Here is a 21,982-nt window from a genome sequence, read left to right on the forward strand (position 1 = left end):
TTACAGGATAGGGTAAGTCATTGGCAGCTCTGGTCTGTGGGGTACCGCAAGGCTCTGTCCTTGGACCACTTCTGATTTCTTTATGCATATTACCCCTGGGACAGGTTATCTGTAGGCACAGTGTTTTTACTGCTATGCAGATGACACAAAGCTTTACATCTCTTTAACACTAAAGGCAGTCATCAAGTTAATTAACTAATTTTATATCCAATATATTGAATGCTAGATGGCACAGAACTTCCTCCAGCTAAACATGGATAAGACAGAAATAATCGCTATCATCTCTTCTTAGCAAATGTTTAAAATTTGTTTTTAATTTACCTGTTTTTTTTATTTTCTTCTCACTTTTTAATCTTCTCCTGCTACTAGCATTCCCCTAATACTGTTTCATCTTTATCTCTTCTTTAAATATTTTATTGCTATTTGTTTCCTATCTTGTTTTTGATTTTTGAAAGGTGCTCTATAAACACGTTTTTATTATTACTGTTATTAAATGTGAGCGTGATAAACAAAGAACTGCAGTTAGAATTAGATCTATAGATATTAGAGTCAAAAATGTGGTTGTGGTAGTATTATATTGGTAATATTTGAATGCACTCGTCTTTATTTTTACAGTAATGGCCTGGACTGGACTGGACAAGCGGAGACGTATGATTTAAGCTTCTACAAGCGAAGTTTGGACAACGATCTGTACATCTTCACTCCAACTGTATTCGAAAATATTTGTGAGTAACAGCTACTCTGTTGTGTCATCACCTAAGAGTTATTCTCTCCCAAAGACAACTTTGGCTAAAATACCCAGAAAGCCTCTTTGAAGATCCAGCTCTTCCGTGACTACTCCACGTCACTGTGTAACATATTTGTGCAATGCCGTACAACCTGCAAAGTAAGCTAAAGAATGACTGGCTACAACGCAGTCACCAGGGGGTTCAACACAGTTCAGTGTTCACAAACATATCAGTATCAAGCTATAAAGAGGCAGACACTGTCTTGAGCTCTAAATAATTAGCTGTTAAATCTCTCTATTGGGGGCTTGTGGGAAATAAACCCACCACAACAAGGCTTGAGCCTTTACCTCAGTTCTCACCTTTGTCTTGACTTTCACCTTCACAGATGACTAAATGGTTACAATGGTTACAATGTATTGTGATCAGATCTGGTTCTCTTGTGCTCAGATTGTGATTCTAACTTAGAGTCACACTCAGTAACTAACTTATTTTTTTCTGAAGTCAAAAGCGCTTCAGTAGTATACAGTGTTTTTATACAGTAAAGCATACAGTTGTATGAATGAGTCACTAAAGGAGCATCAAATGGACAGTTTAAAAGAAAGTTGAGTGTAGTGGGTGAGGGGACAACAGTAACAATTTTGTGAATTGTCTGTGAAGGTTCTCTGTCATCTAGGTCATGATAGTCCAAGGAGCTTGGAAAGAAAAGCGTCTGGACTTCTTTAAGTTGCTTGAAGACATTTCACCTCTCGTTTGAGAAGGTACAACATAGAAGAGCCACCTCGACGGGACAAGACTCGGCAGTCCATCTCCATCTAAAGGACAAAGGTCACTCTTTCAAGGACACCAATGTTGACATTATGGACAGAGAAGACAGATGGTTTGAAAGAGGAGTGAACAAAGCCATCTATGTCCACTGTGAACGACCCTCTTTGAACAGAGGCGGTGGTTTACGACACCAACTGTCTGCCATCTATAATCCAGTTCTGAGATCCCTTCCCAGACGCTTTAACGCCCACTCACATCCCGGGCCTTTTGACTTCAGGAAATCACATGATGGGGTGGGGCAAGGTCTCACAATCAGTTCACCCGAAACCTTGGCTGATTGTGACCCACACCCGTTTTCACACCTTAGCTCGTGTGATTAGGTAGAGGATCATTAGGGGGTCCATGTCCCTCTTGTGGGGACACTCCCACAGGGCTTAAATCTGGGACTCTCCACCATTTGATCCTAGAAATGAAGAAGCTTCTCGGATGAGAAGTGAAACGTCTTCAAGCAACTTAAAGAAGTCCAGACGCTTTTCTTTCCAAGCTCCTTTGACAGTTTTGTGAATTGTTAATTTGTTTAGTTTGCTAACTTTTAACGATAAAGCCAGTAAATTGTTAGTAGCCATAAAATGAAAATGTGCACATACCATTTTCAATGCAGCGTTTCCTTGGTTTTTCTTGTAGCTCAATATGAGGGTTCAGTTCTAGTGAGTAAAGCAGTAAACCTCAAGATTGACGATACCACACTCAAACCAGCTGGTAAGAACACACGTGCACAAATACAAATCACAACCCAATGAGTGTTTACATATTTAAGGCCCATTTCTCATGCTCTATCTTTTATTAAACCGCCTACACATAAACACACTTACGCTTAAAGCGATGCATCTTATTTATAGATCCACACCCTATAGTGTGAACTTCTTTTCCTCCAAGAACACTTGCTGCTTCTAATTTAATAGCCACTACGTTTGTCTATTTCTTCTTCCCTCTGCCATAGATACACAAACACACAAACACAAACCACACATCAAGTTGTCTAGTTGTCTGTGATCTTTAGCCAAGTTCCATTTTCTGAGTTCAGAGTGGGAAGTTGACACAGAGGTCCGGTATGATCTAGGATGTCTGGCTTTTGTGTTTTAACCCAGTGGTCGGTGTACATTTGGACATAGATATGTGGAGAGAGATCTTCTCCAACACCTCACAGAGAAAAAGTGTGAGTAGATCCTATCTTGATGACATATTCAGCATGTGCGCAATTAGATACATTTTGTCGTTCCTATCAGTTTTCATCATTTTGCCCCTTTATGTTTTCAAGTGCAAGGATGAGCTGTGTGGCTGTACGATAGGCGATAAGGTAAGAGGTTCGGGTATGTAGAAAATGTTTTGCTGTTAGTTTTGGATGAAAATCAGCGCTGGTTTAATTATCTGTTTAATTCCAGAATTTAAACTGTTATATTCTGGATGATGGAGGCTTCTTGGTGATGACCAATCAGATTGACCATTTTAATGAGGTGGGCCTCTGGATTTTGTTCTTTTTTTTTTTTTTTTTTTCCATTCACACAGCAGTTGAAAATATAGTGATTCTGAGTGCCTGATTTAATGTGACCAGAACTCTGCAGTCCTGCGAAAGCTTAACACCCCATCATTTAGTAGTTTATAGAACCACCTTTGGGAGCAAACTTGATGTAATCATTTTCTGTATAACTTTATCAGTGTCTCACATCATTGCAGAGGAATTTTAGTTCACTCTTCTTCCTAACATTGTTTAGTTCATTAAGGTTTGCTTGCATTTGTTTGTGCACTACTTTCTTAAGGTCACGCAACAGAATTTCAATTAGGTCGTTTGGAGAATTTGCACTTTGACTGGGCCATGGCAACATTGTGATTCTTTTCTTTGTTAGTCATTCGTTTGTAGATTTGCTACTATGCTTGGGGTATTTGTCCTGTTGAATGACCAAGTGTCAGCCGAGGTTTAGCTGTTGGACAGATGGCCCCATATTTGACTCTCATATTAGGGTGAATTTGCTCGGACATCCACTGCTCAGATGATTGTGGAATTATGTTAAAAGACATTTGAATTCTCCTCATCTGGAAACTGCCACAACTTTGTATCTAATTAGCAGTACCTGGCTACTACCTACCTTGGGAACAGTAAGGGTGTGTTTAGTTTTTCACAGGACATAGAACCCTATAAAAACGTAACTTTTCACATGAGTGTATAGATAATGTAACAACTGATCAAATTCTGTTCATGAAATGAAATTGGAGGTTCAAGGTAAGCTGGATTTAAGTTGAAATATTTTGTGTCAAAACAATATTTTTCATTTTTCTTGACCTTGGAAGAAATTATTTTTTTACTGTCAAAGGACTTACATGCTCAAAGTTGAATTGAATTCAACAACCAGTCATTTTACACACAGACTGACCTTTTCCTGGACTCGCCTAATGCAGTTTGTCTTTAACTTGCCAGCTTTCTAATACAAAGCCCATAAAAGTTTGAATATCACAACAAATCTTTTGTGAATCTTCAGTAAGCCTAAATTTTCTTTTTTTATTACTAAAAAAAAACATAACAAGGGAGCCTAATAAAGTTTTCCCATGGCTTCCTATTATTAGCTAATTCAAAAAGCCCAAATACAGAAAATAAATGTTATTGTCCTATTCTAAAGGCTGACACTGGGCCTCTGTTGTCATCTGAGTAAATGTTTTCATGCCACCTCAACTCCTTCCCTAATCAGAGTTGGGTGTATGGTGGATAAATCAGTAGCCTCAGCAGTACTAAAAACCCAGTGACCTTGTTTATAAAAGGCAGTGTGCCCTCAGTCATATTTCCTACAGCAATGTTTCTCTCTCTGTGAGCTTCCCCTTTTCTCTCCCTCTTACTATGTCCTTCTCTCCCCAGCTTATTCCTTTGCTCTCTCCAAAACGCCCTCCGGGAGTCTGCAAGCTAGCAATGCCGGGACTGTTAATTCATTATTTGCATTATTGCACGTGGAAAGAAAAGAAGGCTCACTTTACCTTATAGATTAAAAGATTTATATACCCTGCGAATGTTAAGATAAAGAGGAATGAATATATGGAGGACAGCTTGTTAACAGTGACCTGAGCGATTGACTGCATTCATAAAGTACAAACACACAGAGCACTACTTACTGTACACACACCCTCCTGGAAACACTGTTACTTAAACACTTCCATGCACACAGTCATGTGATACCTCTGATATACTGAGGCAAACTACTTCCCCCAAGTAAAAATTTATGGCTGCCCGATGGACTGTGTTAATCAGATTATACCGAAGTCAGTCATCCTGGTTTGAGAGTGATTTGCTGTCTGTTTGTCTTTAAATTCTCTGAACTTTTTTTGCACATGTCTACAGTTTCACGACTTTTTGTTGCACATGTTTTACTTTGTGTGGGGGTTTTTTTTCAGCAAATTTACAATCACTGACCACTTTATTAGGTACACCTGTTTAACTGCTCAATCAGCCAATCGCATGGCACTAACTTAACACATTTAGGTGTGTAGACATGGTCATGATGGCCAGGTTCAAAGCAAACATCAGGCTTCTGTCAGCTGAGAACAAGAGCCTACAGTGAGGCTACAATTAACATAGACTCACTAAAATTGGACAGAAGAAGACATTGCCTATTCAGATGAGTCTTGATTTCTCCTGCAACCATTTGGATAACAGTTCAGAATTTGGCATGAACAACACGAAAGCATGCTGCCTTGTAGGCGGCGGCTGGTAGTGTAATAGTGTGGGCACATATCAGCCCCCCCCCCCCCTTAAGTATTATGTCAATGCCATAGCCTACCTTGGCATTGTTGCTGGCCATAATTACATGATGGCTTGATAACATTATCTTTTGATTGCTGGTTCCAACAGGATAACGCACCATGTCACACAGCTCAGATCTTCCATAATGGTTTCTTTAGTGGACTCAAATGTCTTCCACATTCACCAGATAACTGTCGTCAGTGGTGAAATGGAGGATTGGCATCATGGATGTGTAGCCGACAAATCTGCAGCAATTATATATTTCTGTCATGTCAGTATGGACAAACATATCTGAGGAACAGTTCCCACACATCTTTCTATCTGTTCTACAAAAAAATAGGTGGTTTTGCAGGCAAAGAGTGTCCAGTTCAGTACTAGCAAGGTGTACCTAATAAATAGTTAGGCAAAAGTATAATGATAAATTCAAATTATCAAGAAGCTTAGGCTCTCTGTAAATGAACAATCCCAACTACAATATCAATTTTAAAAGTTTAGTAGTTTTGGCTGTGTTCAACCATTTATCTGTGGGCTGTAGGTAGTTTGTGGACCTTGAGGCATGTTTACTACTCATGCATTTGTCTTGTTAATTATATGATTTCTTTGTGCAAGTTCTTATTTATTTATTTTTTAATTATAATTATTATTCTGTGCCCTGAATACCTGATCCCTGCTGCAAAACTAGATTGGGAAATTCTTCGGTGAGATCGACCCTTGTATTATGAGAAGCTTGATCAACTCGTCTCTGTACACCAATAAGAGTACGTATAACTACCAGTCGCTCTGTGATCCCAAGAAAGAGGACAAAACATCTGCCGGGATGCGATCCGTCTACGTGGTAAGTTACATAAGCCAGAGACTATAAACACACGCAAAACCTATCACACAAACTGAGCCACGCATTACTGCACACCTACACGTTCTGATATCCATACGCAAATTAATTTCCCTGCGTGAACAGAAGGATAGACGCAAGTAAACATGATGCAATTTGTACTCATACCTGCTTGATGACATGTATGCACACATACACATATACAGACATCATTCTAAAGGGAGCCATACATCTGGATAGTGCAGACAGTAGGGAAAGCAGAGGGAATGGTGAAAGCATGGCTAAAGTGGCTGTTTCAGAGTAAAAGATTGCTTGGCTAACACATCAAGCAATGTACCAAGCTGGCACTTTTTTTTTCACTTACAAAAAATGCAACTTCCAGTGGAATGATGTAAATTATCTGCCGATTTTACAGTAACACTGATGCTTTCCCTTGATGTTAAAATGTTTCCTTCATAGGAAGAGGCAATAAGCCGAAACTTAATAGAGGTATTTGTATTTGTAAAAATTTCAAATCATTTACTATACAAACGAAACTGTCATTTCCCAGCTGCTACCACATATTCGTACATGGTCTAGTGACCAAGGTGAGATGAAAGACGCAGATATCTTCTGATCAAAGACTCTGTCAGCAGCCAGTGTAACACGGTTAGTAAAGCCTCCTTGATGACTGAGGACACCGTCAACTAAAAGGAACGAGTACAGCACTGATTCACCGAAACAAGGCCCTCGCATGCTAACTATAATCAAAGCAACATGTTGGGGCTTTTATTTAAACCGTGTGCTACTTTGTTTTCTCACTGGTTCTTTGTTTACATAGTTATCCTCACATCTGTTGACGAGGACTGTGCTCTAATTTCCTCACAAAGGAGGAAAATAAAACCTCTGGCTGGAACTTTCGGTCTTTGTGCTGTGCAAAACTAGACAGCTACTGTAAACACAAACAGGATATTCAGACAGGCTCAACCAGTTTAAAATGAATGCTAAACTATTCATTATAGGTTTTATTTGATGCTCATCTAATATTCTTTTCTCATTTTCTCCCTTTAAGCCCACAATAGCAGATATATTAAATTTGGGATGGTGGGCAACTGCTGCTGCCTGGTGAGTTCTTTTTGTTATTTGTTTGATTTTTAATTTTTTTTTTTTTTTAAATAATATGGTCTGCAATGGTGTCATTCCATTATTAGCTGAAATATTCTCTATAGAAGCAGGAATTTTAAGTCCTTAACCTCAAAATACATGGAAAGCAGGATTTGTTCCTCCACATGGACGTATAGCATCTGTTTAATAGCTGATTTTTTTTTTTTTCCCTAGACAGTCTACATTCCAGGAAATCATCTCTTGATTTATGTGCTGTGTCACTGTCTTGATGTCATTACAACATGTTTAATAAAAATTTATTTTAAGGCCACTCAAAATGTACCCATATTCACGCCCTTAAAGCAAATATTAGGACTTTTCAACTACAGTATGCAAATTGCTTGAGCTAAACCTCATTTCTTTATATTTTGTGTCAAGGAGCGAGACTGCTTTTTAAAGTACTCTCTAGCTTTAGATATCCAGGCATTACGAAAGTCTCTCAACCTTGTTCTTTGGACATTGGCTGCTTTTTCGCTACATTTTCAGTCCAATTTCTCAACCATTTTCAGATGAGTGTTTTGTTGGTTGTTTTTTGAGCCACTTAGCACCTATGAATCATCCAAGCTTAAAAGGGCTCTTAACTCAAGAAAAAGAAATCTGCATGACTGGAAAACAATCTATGGAAGAGTCGTTGTCAAGAAGCCGATGTTAGGGAAGAGAAAGAAATATATTGTGGCAGTGGCAACTGGTCTTATGGATCAAAATTTGACATTTCTGGTTAAAATCAGCAATTTATGTGGTTAAAAATATATGGAGGAGGTTGCCAATCAGACCTGATTGCAGTGGCTTCATTCTAGGTAGTTTGGGATCATCTTAACAGAGAATGAAACAAAAGGCATCCAAAGAAGAGCTTCGCATGTCTACCAAGAAGCTTAAAGAACTAATCTTTAAGACTATTTAAAGAAATTACAAGACAGTTGTCCTAAAGTCTCGACTATAATGTCTGCTTTCCATAAGCCTGCTTCGGTCCACGTGTGTCCGAGTGATTTTTATCATCAGAGCTTGCCTAAAGGTGATCATACCAAGTAATAACTTTCAAGCTGGTTTGAATGATACGAACACTATTTTTGACTTACATGTTGTATTTCCACCTACGTTTTCACATTTCAAGAAGTCAGTGTTCCTATTTCCCATTTTCCTAGCAAAATATAAAAAAAGAGTGACGGCTCAAGACGTTTGCACAGTAATGAAAATATGAAAATTGGATATAATTGAGTTAGTTTAGCAGTTTGGTTTTAGCTTGCATGAGTACTTAAATAGATTTTTGTTTTAATGTATATAAAATCAAATGAATTTAACTATTTGTTTGTGTCTGGGATTGCTTTTTTGCTCTTAGGTCAGTAATGCAACAGCTAGTGGTCAGCATCACATTACCTAACTTCGGGGAAGCAGGTTGGTTCCTATTAATTTCACATGAGAACAAGGGGGTTGAATTGTTTCTAAGAAATGTCTGCAGATCTGTACAGCCTGGATTGCCTCCTTATGGAGAATTAATTATGATGGATGTTCTTTTTACTTTGAAGTCTTTTTACTTTTTAAAACTCAGATAAGATTGTAGGGGTGGGAGTTAAAAAGCTTGTCTTCATCCCACTCCTTTTCGAGCTAAACTTGTTTTTTTTTTTTTGTGTGTGTGTAATTGTACATTACAATAACTTTATTATTTGGTTGCTCGAATAAAGACATTCATTCATTCATTCATTCATTCATTCATTCAAGTCAGTGTCATTTTTACAAATAGTTACAACCTCATCCTTAGAGGAACTTAGCAGGCTTAGGTTTGTATGTATTAGGAAAAACAGAATACCAGGCCTCCCTCTCTCTTTGTTAAAGACACTTCTTTTCATATGACTTTGGCAAAATAGAAGTTTTAGTTTATTAAAGCTTTGGAATTAGTTTTATGCTGTCATCCCCAAGAACTGGTGTTAATGCCCAGAAATGTTCCTTTTTTTTTTTTTCCTAAATTTAAATATTACTATTTACATGGCTGGTTTCTCCTGGGAGGAGGGCAATAAACTTTATCTCTTAAGCTGCTTTAATTGTCACATATGAACAAAGGATAAATGTACTATTTGTACAGCACTCCCTTCATATTGAACCTACAGAGAATGATTGTCTGTGTTAGGTTTTCTTTAAAGCTCAGTGTCATAGCAAAATGTAGACACAAACAAAATCAAATGGAATGGTAAAAGAAACTGTAGCTTAATCAGCTTTACAGAGGATAGCAAAATTCCCTTTAAATACTCAGGAAAAAATGCTCCAATGATTCCTCTATCTTTTCCTGTAGCATATGAAACGCTGGAAAAATCCTTATGAAGGGAAAGGGGATGATGCTGTCGATTCAAAACGACACAAATGCCCACTGTTCACGAAAATATCAACAGATTGACAGAAGTGTCAATTGAGGAATGTGCCAGAACTTGTGCTCATAAGCAGATATCCTTGGAAACATTCAAAAGCTCACAGGAAAACTATGAATGTTACACTACTTAAAATTTACAATCTACTCGTTATGACGTTGTTTCGTTGTGTGAAGCGCTTTGGGTTCACACAAGTGCTCTCTAAATAAAAATAATTCAAAACACAACTAAATGAATGCTAATGTTTGCCGTAGGTATAATAGGTGAAAATATATCAGAGCTGTTGTTTTAATTGTGTGTTAACCAAAAATATACCTGAATGTGCTTCTACAGCTACTGATGATGCACCGGATGTGGAGAAGGAGGTCTGCATCAAGGAGGAATATCAATACTACTTTGAGAATGACAGCCTGTCTTTTAGAGGCGTAATCGACACAGAGAAGTGCTCAAGGTAAACCGTAAAAACCCGTCCCAGCTACACAATAGGCACTTGCTGTGTAGACACTGACAGAGAATAATATCTGTAAAATACCTGATGTGGGCCTAAAACCTTTCAAAACATTTGCATGCCATAAAAGTGAAGTCAAGTCACTTGGCATTTTCATGTGTGATTTGTGCATGTGCATGGGCATGTGTGGTGTTTTAAGGTCCCCTCTTGCCGGCTAATGGAGTGCCTGCCTGCGTGCCGCGTGGAATTCCTGCACTTTAGCTGCACACACGTTTCTTTTTAACGACCACTATAAAAATAAAATGAAATAAAAAAGCGGAGCAAATCATTTGAGCACCAGCGACATGTGGGTCTCAGTAAAGTTCTCGGAGGACAGCGGCATGGTAAGGCAGGTTTGTGTGTCCTTATGAGCATAGTTGACAAACTTGACTGAGTGATCCACTGTGTGTGCAGACCAATAGCTGACTACTTTTGTGGAAAAGAGATGACAATTACTGCATCTTCACTTCACTGCTTTCTGGTTAAACATTCAACTTCCTTGTATCTCTTGTGAGCATGTTTGAATGAAATCATATCTTTCCTGGACTCAAGCCCACGTGTCAACAACTGCTTTTGTGTCTCTTGTGTGTCTTCCCTTCTCCAGGCTCTATCACGCCGAAAGGCTGCCCAAGACGAACCTCGTCTTCATCGTTGCAGAAACAGAACATGGCTGTGAATGTCAGGAAAAGATATTAAAGCAGGAAGAACAGGAGTGTATCCTTTTACTAAACACCAGCTATAATCTGGTAGACAGTGTGTACACTTGATTCAGGGAACAGATGTTCATAAAGTTTGTGCTTTGGAGAACATAGGTGCTGATTATGACTGATATTTTTCACCACTCGCCATTTAAAGAGGACTTGTGGTAAACAACTGAATGTTCATTCTCCAAGCTTCTGTAAAAGGGTTGTTTTCCATTATCGACAGCGGTTACCGTGGAGTATTTCCCTCATTTGTGTCCTTTAGAATCCCACACCCACAAAAATGATCATCTCCGCCATAATTGACATTTACAAATTGGCCCAGAATGAGAGACTTGTAATGCTTGGGTTTCTAAGTCTGTATGGCAGATGGTTTTGTGGGATAAGTCTGAATAGCTTACAAACAAATCAATGATGTTCTCGCAAATACACAGAGCTGTGATCAATTAGAGGTAAAGCCTCTTGGAAAACACCATTGTAGAACATGACGGCTGCGTCATTGCAGTATTAAGCAACGTATTCCAACTAGTGTCTTTGTTTAGTAATCAAGATGTATGATTTAACACTATTCCAGCTGTACGTAAAAACTGTGTCTTCTGAACAAAAAGCACTATTTGTTGCTGCTATTACTAATGCAGAATCAATCAGAAGTTGTCATGTTCCTGACTTCAGTAATCCAGCACAAGGGCCTGATCCTTGTCAATTGGCTTCCGAGCCGCGGTACAGGAAGGGACCTGCAGCTTGTTTTGATAACAATAGTCATGTAAGTGCCTTTAATCAGACTTGGATGATGTTTTCCCCTTTTTTTAAAAAATTGGTTGTTCTGTGCTAGTTTATCATCTCCAGTCTGCAAAGACCTTTTGTCTGGCTTTCCGGTGAATGGGAGACAAATATTTTCTCTCTGTTTATCTTCTAAGGAAGATATTTGGATTCTTTGTTGGGTTCTCTCTGGGGTACTCTGGCTTTCTTCCTTAGCCTCAGACATGCACTTAGTGGGGTTAGATTAATTGGTGATTAAAATTGCCCATAGGTATGACTGTGGGTTTGAATGATTGTCTGCCTCTCTATGTTAGCCCTGCGACAGACTGGCAACCTGTCCAGGGTGTAATCCGGTTCTCACCCTATCATAACTGGGATAGGCTCCAGATCCCCGTGACCCTGATAAAGATGAGCAGAAGAGAATAGATAAATGGATGGACTGATAACAGCAGACTTTTTCAGAGAAGATCTGCAACACTCAATGACATTTAACTAGATATACAACCAACAAGCCTTTACTGAGTGTAGTTATATTGGAAAGAAAGACCATTGCAAAGCTTTTTGTACCATGCACTCTCCAGGCACTTTAATAGGTACATCTGTTCCTCTGCTTAATAATGCAAAAGCGAAGCAGCAACTCAATGCATTGAGTCACATAGACATGATAAAGATGACCTGCCAAAGTTCAAACTGAGCATCAGAAAGGACAAGAAACTTGAGTTTGTCTTTGAATGTGTCTTTGAACGTGACAGTTGTTCATTCTAGTATTTTCAGTGTATTTCGGAACTCCACAAACTAGGTTTGCAGAAAATGGTCCAAAAACAGTCTAAAATACCCAGTGATTAACAGTTGTTTAGATTAAGATGCTTGTGTTGATGCATGAGGTGAGAAGAGATTGACCAGACTGCTTTGAGCTGATTTTAAGACAACGGTAACTCATTACAACCATGGTATGCAGAAGAGCATCCTAACACATTGAACCTTGAAGCACTTGGGCTACAGCTACAGAAGACTGCAATCATGTCAGCTAATAACAGGAAACTGAGGCTGCAATTTACTTTGCCTCACCAAAATTGGACAATAACAGATTAGAAAAATGTTGCTTGGTCTGATGTGTCGCGATTCCTCCTGTGACATTCAGATGGCTGGCTCAGAATTCGGTATAAACAACACTGAGGCACTGAGCCTGCCTTGTTCAACCTTTTAAGAAAATGTTGCGTTGTTTATTCACTTTATGACTACAGTGTACCCATCCTCTGATTATTGATAACGCACCATGATACAAGGTTCAAATCACCTCAGACTGGTTTCGTGAACATGACAATGAGTTCATTGTACTCAAATGGCCTCTACAGTCACCAGATCTCAATTCAATGAACTCCTTTGGAATGAGGTGGAACAGGACATTGGCATTGTGGATATGCAGGAAATGTGCGATACTATCATGTCTATATCCTCCAAAATCTGTGAGAAATTTCTCCAGCACTCTATTGAATCTTTGGCATGAAGAAATAAGAAATAGCCATAAAGGCAAAAAGGGTTCCAAGCTGGTACTACATTAGTAAGGTGTACCTAATAAAGTGTCCAGGGAGTGTAATTTTAAGTTTTCACGATTCAAGCCTGTTTTCAAAATGCCTTTTTTACTGTGCGAAAAACATTTTAGCGTTTTTTTATTATTAGAGTAAGAAGTACCAACACCAACATAATAGAGGCCAATTAAGGAGAGACCAGAGTCATTTTGGTCAAAGCACAAGTCACTTCCTCAAAGTCCTTAAGACTCTCTCCCAGTATGGGAACAATGTATCAGTGCTGAACCCATGGCACCTTTCCATAACTAATATCTTTACATCGTGCATGCCACTTCTCTTTTGGATTCTTTTGTCTTTTGTGAAATCCCTCAAAAGCTGTATGTGCGTAGGTTTCCCATGCAAAGATAAACAGTCGGTTGTTTCTTGATTTATGAATAACTAAGCTAAACAAACATTTTTATGAGCAGCACAGAATCTTTGCGTGTGAAACCCCTGTGCTTGAGTGCTTTATTTGTTTTCACTCTATAGTCTTTTTCCAGCGTCAATGTTTTAAAAATGAACTCTTCTGCCTGCACTGTTGCTCACTTACACACGCATATGCAAACACCCACCCATCCACCCACACACTAACTTTCTCTCACACTTGTCTCTGAAGGGAATGCATCTGCCTTGTACTACTGTTTGTGTATGTAACCTAATTATTTCTTCCTTTTCTGCTCATATTTCCTTTCTAACCTGCTAACTATATGGACCCTTTGCTGCATGATTCTCTTTCTCTCTGTTTTCTCTGTTTCCCGCCTTATGATTGGCTGTTGATGGTTAGGATGAGGTCATGTGCCGAAGGAGCGCAGGCTCCCCATTGGCTTCTTCTCTGCTCATGTTACTGCTGCCACTGTTCATGTGCTGTCTCGGGTCAGTCCCATAACGCTCACTCGTTAACACTTTGTCATTATTTTCGAATGCTCGATCTTGTTCGTAACTCTTGCTTCTTTTTCCCTTGATGTTTCAAGTCTTGTCTCCTCCCCCATTTTCATGTCCCTGCTTTGTTCCACTATTTTATCTTTTTCCATTGCTTTTCCACACATTTTCTCACCTGCTTCTCCTTCTTATTTTATATCACCATCTGACTTCACCTTCCCAACTTACATCCCTGTCCTTAACTGACTTTGAACTTCAAGCCATTCTCTTTGTATTATTCCCCATCAATCATTATCTGTCTTCAAATGTCTACTGGTTACTGATGTATCCGGATGCTAGCAAAAACAGACCACTCACCTATCATCTACATCTAGATTTTATTTTCTTTTGCCAAAAAATATCAGGGGAATTCATTTATCCAAAGTTTTCCAGTCAAGTATGAAAAAAAACATCCTGATACGTTTCATATTTTGTGACCACATGTTTGATACCTGCATAGCTCATTTAGGGCGTTTTTTACGCTTCATTGTCCTTTGTTAATTCTGTTGTACAGTTGTAAGAAACCTGCAAATGTCAAGCTTCCAACTGTCACATTGCACATACATTTAAGTGAAGCCAGAGGTAGAAAAATACAGGATTTAGTCTGCAAAAGGAAATGTGACCAGCCACAGTGCTGTGCAAAAGTCATGAGCCACCCCTCATTTATATTTTGCAAGGACAAGGCAAATGGGTACAGTGATTTATTGAAACAGGTGCAAACATAAATGGAAATAGAGTATGGCAATTCTTGAAAGTCGTTATTGCCGCCGTTATTCTTAGCCTGAACCCTCTGAGGCAGCTTCTTGGAATTTCTTGAAGTAGTCTTCAGAAACACTTCTCCAGACTTTTTGAGGAACATTCAAATATCTTCTTTGGATCGTGCCTGCCTTTTGTTCAAGAAGTCAAGATGCTCCTACCCTGCAGAGCTCCGGACTCTGGGGAGGTCAGTTTCTGACTGATAGTGTTCCATTGCGTGTTTTTCTAGTCAGGTATGCTTTTACTGTACTGCCGATGAGTTCAGGATCATTGTCCCGCAGACAAATGAAGCTGTTCCCAATGAGGCACTTTATATATGACGTTGTATGTAAGCATTTATGATTCCATCAGTTTTGATACGATTCCTAAGACTACTGGCTAAAGTGCAACTCTAAACCATGACAGACCAACTCCACCGTGTTTTACGCATGTCTGTCAACACTCACTGTTATACCCTCTCCTGACCTCTGAATGTATTGACGACACTTTGAGCAACAAATGGATTCGGCACTCCTTAAGACCTTTTTCAGTCCAGTTCTTGTGTACTTTACCATACCTTACCTGGATCAATTGAATGTTCACATTTTTTTCTATTTCTTAAGAAGATAACTTTAAGATATTTTTTTAGCTCTTTGGGAACCAACTTGTTGGTACAGCATGCCGTAACAAACAGCCTAAAGATACAATTTCAAAGTGGTTCTTTGCTAAGTGGTGTTTTGTGTAGACACAATGCTGCCTCATCCCTTGCGTTGGGTCCCTTTTTGTAGCTTGAATAACTCATAGGTCTGTGTTTGAAAAATCAGCCAATGTCCAAAGAAAGATTTTGAAAGACCTTCAGAAAAGCTCATTAACTATTGCTTGAGGCCACTTACAAAAATTACAGGAAAGCCTAGCTGCTCTCAGCAAAAGATAAATTAAAATAGGGCTGGCTCAAAACCTTTTCATAGTACTGAAAAAAGAAGTGACATCATCAGATTCAACCTGTTAGATAATGAAGCTCACATTCATTTTTAAAATGAACCAGTGTTATAAAAAAAATGCTAAGAAAAATAGAAAAACAGATGTAGATATGCTCAGCTGTCTGTTTAGCTTTTCGTATTTCTTTACTTTATTCCCAAACACAACATTAGGAAGTAAAGCTCAGTTACTACTACTGTACTGGTCACACAGCAGTGATTTTTCAAAGCAACTGCACTCAAGGCAGTCTTTAGGTCCTTTTCAAGGGAAGCCATAAATATGTAAAAAGACATTCTGATAAACCTATCTTAGAGTTTTATATAACTAAAGGCACAAGCAGCAGGGTAGTGAAATAATATTTTTAAGAGAAATACAGTGTTTATTTTTCTTCATCTGGTTGACTCAGCATATAACTGTCTATAAACATCATTTCTCCTTTTAAGCTTAAGTTACAGAATTCCTATTGGTGTATATATATCAGATTCAGTGCATTCAGAAAAATAAAGTATTATAAGAGTATGTACTTGTAATATATGTAAATGTTTTAGTGACTTTTTTTCTGTTACAAAAAGACCAAAAGCAATGGAAAAGTTGTTGGTGGACTGCTGATATATATATATATACATACGTACGTATAGAGATGAATGTATTCTCTGTAACAAATACTAACTTTAGTTTCTTTTTTTCCCTGCTTGCCACTAGGAAGATAACGCTGACTGTGGCGGAGTGTCCGGCCTGACTCCATCGCTGTGGCTAGTGCTGTCCCTTCAACTGCTACTGGTCTGGGTTGTGACTGACACCAGACACCATGCCATCCCATCATGACCTCCGAATAACATAATCCAACCCTGTATCTCCACTCCTTCGTATCTCCAACATGGCAACCAGCATGCAGCGCTGCCACCAAAATGATGAGCGCCCGATGAAAAGCGCTTTAAACAGACAAAAAAAACGTGAGCCCCGGGTTTTGCCAGTTTCTTTTGTATTATCAGCGGTTTCTCTTAAGGATTTCACCAGTGCACAAGTGACGAAAGAAATACATATCAGAATATAATGATATGAAAGCTAGGAAAGACCTCAGCCTATCTGTCCGTCATCTTTAAGTGGTGCCCGCCAGCTGAGATTAGAGGAATCCAAAGATTCGTTTTGATTGGCGAGTTTTTGTCTGACTTGGTTTCTTACAAAGAGACTCAACTGCCTTACAGTATCAGAGGGATTTGAATCACAATGGGTGGACTTGCTGTTTATTGAATATGCTGGGCAGTTATATTCACCACTGCCAGAAACAGCGCAGCCCTTTGCAAGAGTATATTTTGAATCGATTTGCAGTGGTTAGTTATTAGGTATTTATTGTTTCTTTTGGTTAAGGAATTGGCCAAGATCAGAGCAAGAGATGCCAAATCATCACATCATCACGAGCTCTTGCCCTTCGTTTGCCTCATCTGGGTTGCTCGTAATAATATTGTCTCAGTCTGATTTTTAGGTAACATTACCCAGAGCATTTACACAGTGTCTCTGAGGACATTGTCTTCACTTCACTATGCTGTTCTTTAATGTAGATGCTGTTTTTTGCAGTGTGAAAGTCATGTTCATTGTTATGTTTTTGCACAAAAGCGGAACCTCCTACTGCCACAGAGTGCTTGTTTTTGAGTGTACAGATTTTGACATTGTAGCTGATCATATGGATTTTCTGCCTTGGTTTTGGATTGCCCCGGTAAAAACTTTGCTGCCATAGCACGCATAAACCAGTCAGGACAAGCTTGGCTGGTGTCCTGTACCTACTCAGTGGACAAAATCTCTAGTGCCATGTGGACTCTGTGACTCGTACAAACCCCTTTTTAGACTGTGGCTGCTGAATGGGAAATGGTAATAATAGTATTTAATTATTTAAAGGTTATTTGACCGAAGAGTCAGGATATCATTCAGCTTTTTTTTTTTTATTATAGCCACGATTTAAAAAAAAAAAAAAAGAGTTACAGGAAATTTGTATTCAACATTTATGTCAAAATTTGGTCAAAATGAAGGGAAAAAGGGTATATTTGTATTCACTGCTGTCACTTTTTAAATTAAATGACTACTGTCGGCACTGCAATTCAAAGTGCAGCTGCTGTTTCTCTTCACGGCTTGATCTCCTTGCTGAAGAGCTGAACAGCCTTTATATCTGTGTAGTGGTGAAGTTGCCTCTGTCATATTTATTATACTGTGATATCAGCTACTATACAAGAGCTTCATACTATCACTCTGGCTGATATATCAGTTTCTCAACAAAAAAAGTTCATCCTTTTTCATTTTGTGTGCCTTCTTCTCATATTTATTACATATATTAAAAATACCTACATAATCCATGTGATGTGCTGATACTACTGTACATGGTTTTATTAAATTTTTGTGATTGTAATTGCCAAAGAGAGAACAGTAAAGTACATTTCTTTATGAAGGGAAAAAAGCGCTAATCAGTCGAACCACTGCTTTAAAGCAAATATATCTGCTGTAAAAACAATAACAAATTTCACAGGGCCAAACTGGATTCCTATCAAAGCCAAATATCAATGTCAACGAATGAAAAACACTTCATGAATTTTGGGAGGAAAATATTTTGAATATGCAGTATGTGGAAAACCACTTGCTGCAATTATACAGCTCATTTGCCTACTTATACACAGACTTCAAACTTGGATGTGATTGTTTGAAACAAGTTTTAAATCTTTAAGATAAAACTGCCATTTTTACATAAACAAGCTGACTTGACCGTTTGTTTTGTCGATGATTAATATTTATGACTTTAACAGGAACCAATCACATCATTTTAAATAAAATAGGACGTGTGTGACGCCTTTCATTTAGAAGTTGGTCATATCCCAGGGTTGAGACTTTTTTTTTTTTGTTCCTTGTTTAGTAACATGAGATCGTTCGGGATGTGTACTCTGTGGTTAAATGTGAAAAATGCTTTCATGCTGAGCATTCACACCAAATGTTAGATTTGAACATTAAAACAAATCAACAATTATTTGTTTATGGCACTCGAAATGTTAACAGTGTAGGAAATTGTGGACGCTAGGAAGCGAGACCGAGGAGTGCGTCTTTTTGTGTATACTCCATAAACACTGGCGGATGTTTCCAGAGAACTACTTAATTCTGTGGGGAAGTTGAAAACCACACAATTTAATCTACACGTATCACATTACCACTAACATTCACCCTCTTCAGAATCCTTTTGTTGCCTAAACAATTACATCACAATGACTTATGTCAGTTTTTTGTGTGACGCATTTCTGCAAGTCCCGTCAAGACATACTAGCTCTTCTGGCTTCTTTTGTGGCAAAGCTCCACCGGCACCACCACCAAAACCATCATTGTCAGGAAGTTTCGCAAAGGAACTTTTTATTTCCAATGTTTTCCTCTATCTTTAACTGTAATCTTCCAAAAAAAATGTGGTGAAAATAACAATGGCATTTATGCTCTGCATTTATTAACCCTTACGAATATCAAGTGCCATATCCAGTAGGTCTTGTATTCTCTTGTGGAGAAGCCTATTACTATAACATTTATGCAATGTTACAAAGGCAAGATACATTTCAAATTGTTTCAGTGTGCTGCATGGTATTCCTGCTTTACTATGTAATGATAGAAAGCATAATATACTGAGTGTCCGGCATTAGTTCGTGATATGTTAAGGTATGACCAGCTAATACTGCCGTCTCTTGAGGGGACAGCATTTGGCTCTGCTGAGGAACAAAAGAGAACCAGATAGGTAAACATGTTTGAAATCACTATTCAGTCTTTCTGATCGATTCAGACCATGTTGTTTACAATTATTTAAGGAGCATGCCAGTAATTTAGCTCATTTACTACAATTCATGAGTACTTTATCCAATTGCCAGTAGTTTTCCAAACCGTGTTGCAATGTTTGGTATTTCAACTATCAGGTGAATGCAAACTGATGGCACTCAGAGGATTAAGCCTTCTGGCTTTGTTGGTCTTTTGACTTTAAGAGCTCACGTAAATATTTTACCAATAAATATCCACAGTGATTAGATTGAACTGGACTCTGAAGCATCATGGGCATAGTCTTTACTGAGTTCACTTCCTTTTGCACTATTCATTAATGGGCTTTAGCCACTGGATGGGTAGACGTGGACATTGGTGTGCTTGTCCCCTAAAATGCCTTTTGACTTTTCTTTTGGCAAACCCTGTCTCAGTTTGTTATTTGGAGGCATGGCACTTTATGTGATAATTTGTCACTGACAAACTATCCACTAAGGCCTCACCTCATCTTTACTGGAGTCAGCCTGGGACCATCAAACATCTTTGCAGTGTTGGGCCCTATAGAGGCATTTTTATAGCAACTGCCTGACAAATAATGCAGTTAATTGTGCTAGCAGCTGTCTGTGCTCCAGTCAGTGAGTGAAATTCACTCTATTGTATTTGTATATTTATTGCATGTATGCATGATACTTCTGCACTGTCCGTGCATGCACCTATGGTTAGCCATTTACATCCTTGTCCAAATATGGTAATATTCGGCTTAAAAAAAACTATTTTTATTTATTTATTTCTGATGGACATGATGTGTCCCTCTGTCACTGATTTGAAGCAGGACCTTATAAACCAATGGGTCACATAGTGTTGGCTAATCAGTCATTTATATACCGTATATGGCTGTACTTTGTTTTTATTAGTAATTTGGAAATGTTACAGTGATAACACAGGAAATCACAAAGGAACATGGTAAACACAATACCTGCCAACATTAGCATGATACAATGGTGACTGTGAGCATGCTGCATATTAGTGTTAGCAGTTAGCTTAAGATATCGCTCTACAATATATTATCTTAAAGCAGCTAGTATTGCTGTAGTTATTTGTCTTGTCTTACCCCTACATTACAGACAGCAGTTAGTTTCCATGTGTTTGTATGAATATAAAATAGAAGAAACTTGATACTTAATGTAATGATCTTTAATGAATGTAAACCAATGTCCATGCAAGTGTTAACAAAACTGCAAAACAGTTGGTAGTGTAGTAACTCTAGTACTAAATGTTCTGAAGTATACATGAAATGTAGTTATTTAGCTAAAAATGCTGGCATGGTGATTCAGTCGCTTTGCTCAAAGAAGTAATTTGATCTGATGAAACGCTTCAACAGAATCCCTTTAGAGATGCATGGAAAACAATGGAGAAAGAACATAACCTCCACAGCCATCCAGATGTTTCATTCTACTCTTAAGTGCTAAAATCAGATGCTGTCACCTCAGGAATAATGTACTCTAGATGTGATATGAAGTGTTTTTGATTCTGTTGGTGCTCTTGGTGTGGATCGTGTGGGTTGGCCTTTTTATTTCTGGAACCTTTTGTGTGTATGCGTGTCTATTACCTTCCTGCCAGTCTGGCAGATGATTGATGGGCCTGTCGGTCAGTCTTTCTCTGCCTTTGTTTTTTACGGCAGGCCACCAAGTACTTCGACAGTCTCAGCTTCAGATGGGTCTAAGTGGGCCTCTCTGTCAGTCTCCCTTGATTGTGGTTTAGTATGTTACACTTGATTTTCCAGAGTGAGTCATGTTAAAACAAAAAATGTACAATAGAAAAAAAGAACAATGTTTATAATCCTGGGAAAGAAAAAAGTTTTTGTTCATGTGCAAATAAGGTATATACAGAATAAAACTTTATCATTACTAGATATTCCATTGCGTTAAGACTTCTGGCTGATGACCTTTTCTTATAGAATGACTGTTTTTTTTTCCACAGTGGATCAGATTTCTGTTAGTAACTTCTGTCACTTTGCCAACACACATTTCCCATCCAAATGTGTGTGAGAATGCGAAGGAAGCACCCCGAGTCTGCTCTCCCAGTGTCTAGCCAACATCAGAAACTTGCATCCAGCCAAAATCAACATTGTCCAAGAAAAGAAACGAAAGATTCTTAGGTCCATCCACATCTCTCCTCGCTGAACACTGAATTTGACTCTGCTACACATCCATTAACAAAGGCCCATAATGGTCATAAATTTAGATTCCTGATTTCCCTGTTGCACGCTGATCAAATGGTAAGTGAGTTTCTCATTAAGATGGTCCGATTTACACTTAAAACCTGAAACCAGCTGTGCACACAGTTTCAGAGCTACTATTCCTCACTGCCCCCCAAAGGCAAACTACAGGCTCATTTTACGCTTTATTATGGACATTAAAACTAACCGTACTCCTGCACGGTGTGCTGCTGAAACATAAAGA

At 38.5% G+C, this 21,982-nt stretch overlaps 1 protein-coding gene across 7 annotated transcripts in view; it reads left to right on the top strand.

Annotated features, from left to right (window-relative positions):
- The window catches only part of cacna2d1a (calcium channel, voltage-dependent, alpha 2/delta subunit 1a), a 111,564-nt gene extending 90,114 nt beyond the window's left edge, over window positions 1-21,450 (top strand). For 6 of the 7 annotated variants that reach the window (XM_040035393.1, XM_040035396.1, XM_040035397.1 and 3 more), the window contains 12 exons: window positions 616-725; window positions 2,178-2,252; window positions 2,642-2,709; window positions 2,812-2,850; window positions 2,936-3,007; window positions 5,960-6,112; window positions 7,161-7,213; window positions 8,589-8,644; window positions 9,943-10,060; window positions 10,701-10,810; window positions 11,478-11,560; window positions 16,458-21,450. In XM_040035393.1, the coding sequence (XP_039891327.1) occupies window positions 616-725; window positions 2,178-2,252; window positions 2,642-2,709; window positions 2,812-2,850; window positions 2,936-3,007; window positions 5,960-6,112; window positions 7,161-7,213; window positions 8,589-8,644; window positions 9,943-10,060; window positions 10,701-10,810; window positions 11,478-11,560; window positions 16,458-16,580 (1,060 nt within the window). In that variant the 3' untranslated portion in view covers window positions 16,581-21,450. The other variant, XM_040035398.1, reaches the window with a different exon arrangement.
- Window positions 21,451-21,982: the final 532 nt, after the last annotated feature.

The sequence above is a fragment of the Simochromis diagramma genome, unplaced genomic scaffold, assembly GCF_900408965.1.
Source record: "Simochromis diagramma unplaced genomic scaffold, fSimDia1.1 OVJJ01000816.1, whole genome shotgun sequence".
NCBI lineage: Eukaryota > Metazoa > Chordata > Actinopteri > Cichliformes > Cichlidae > Simochromis > Simochromis diagramma.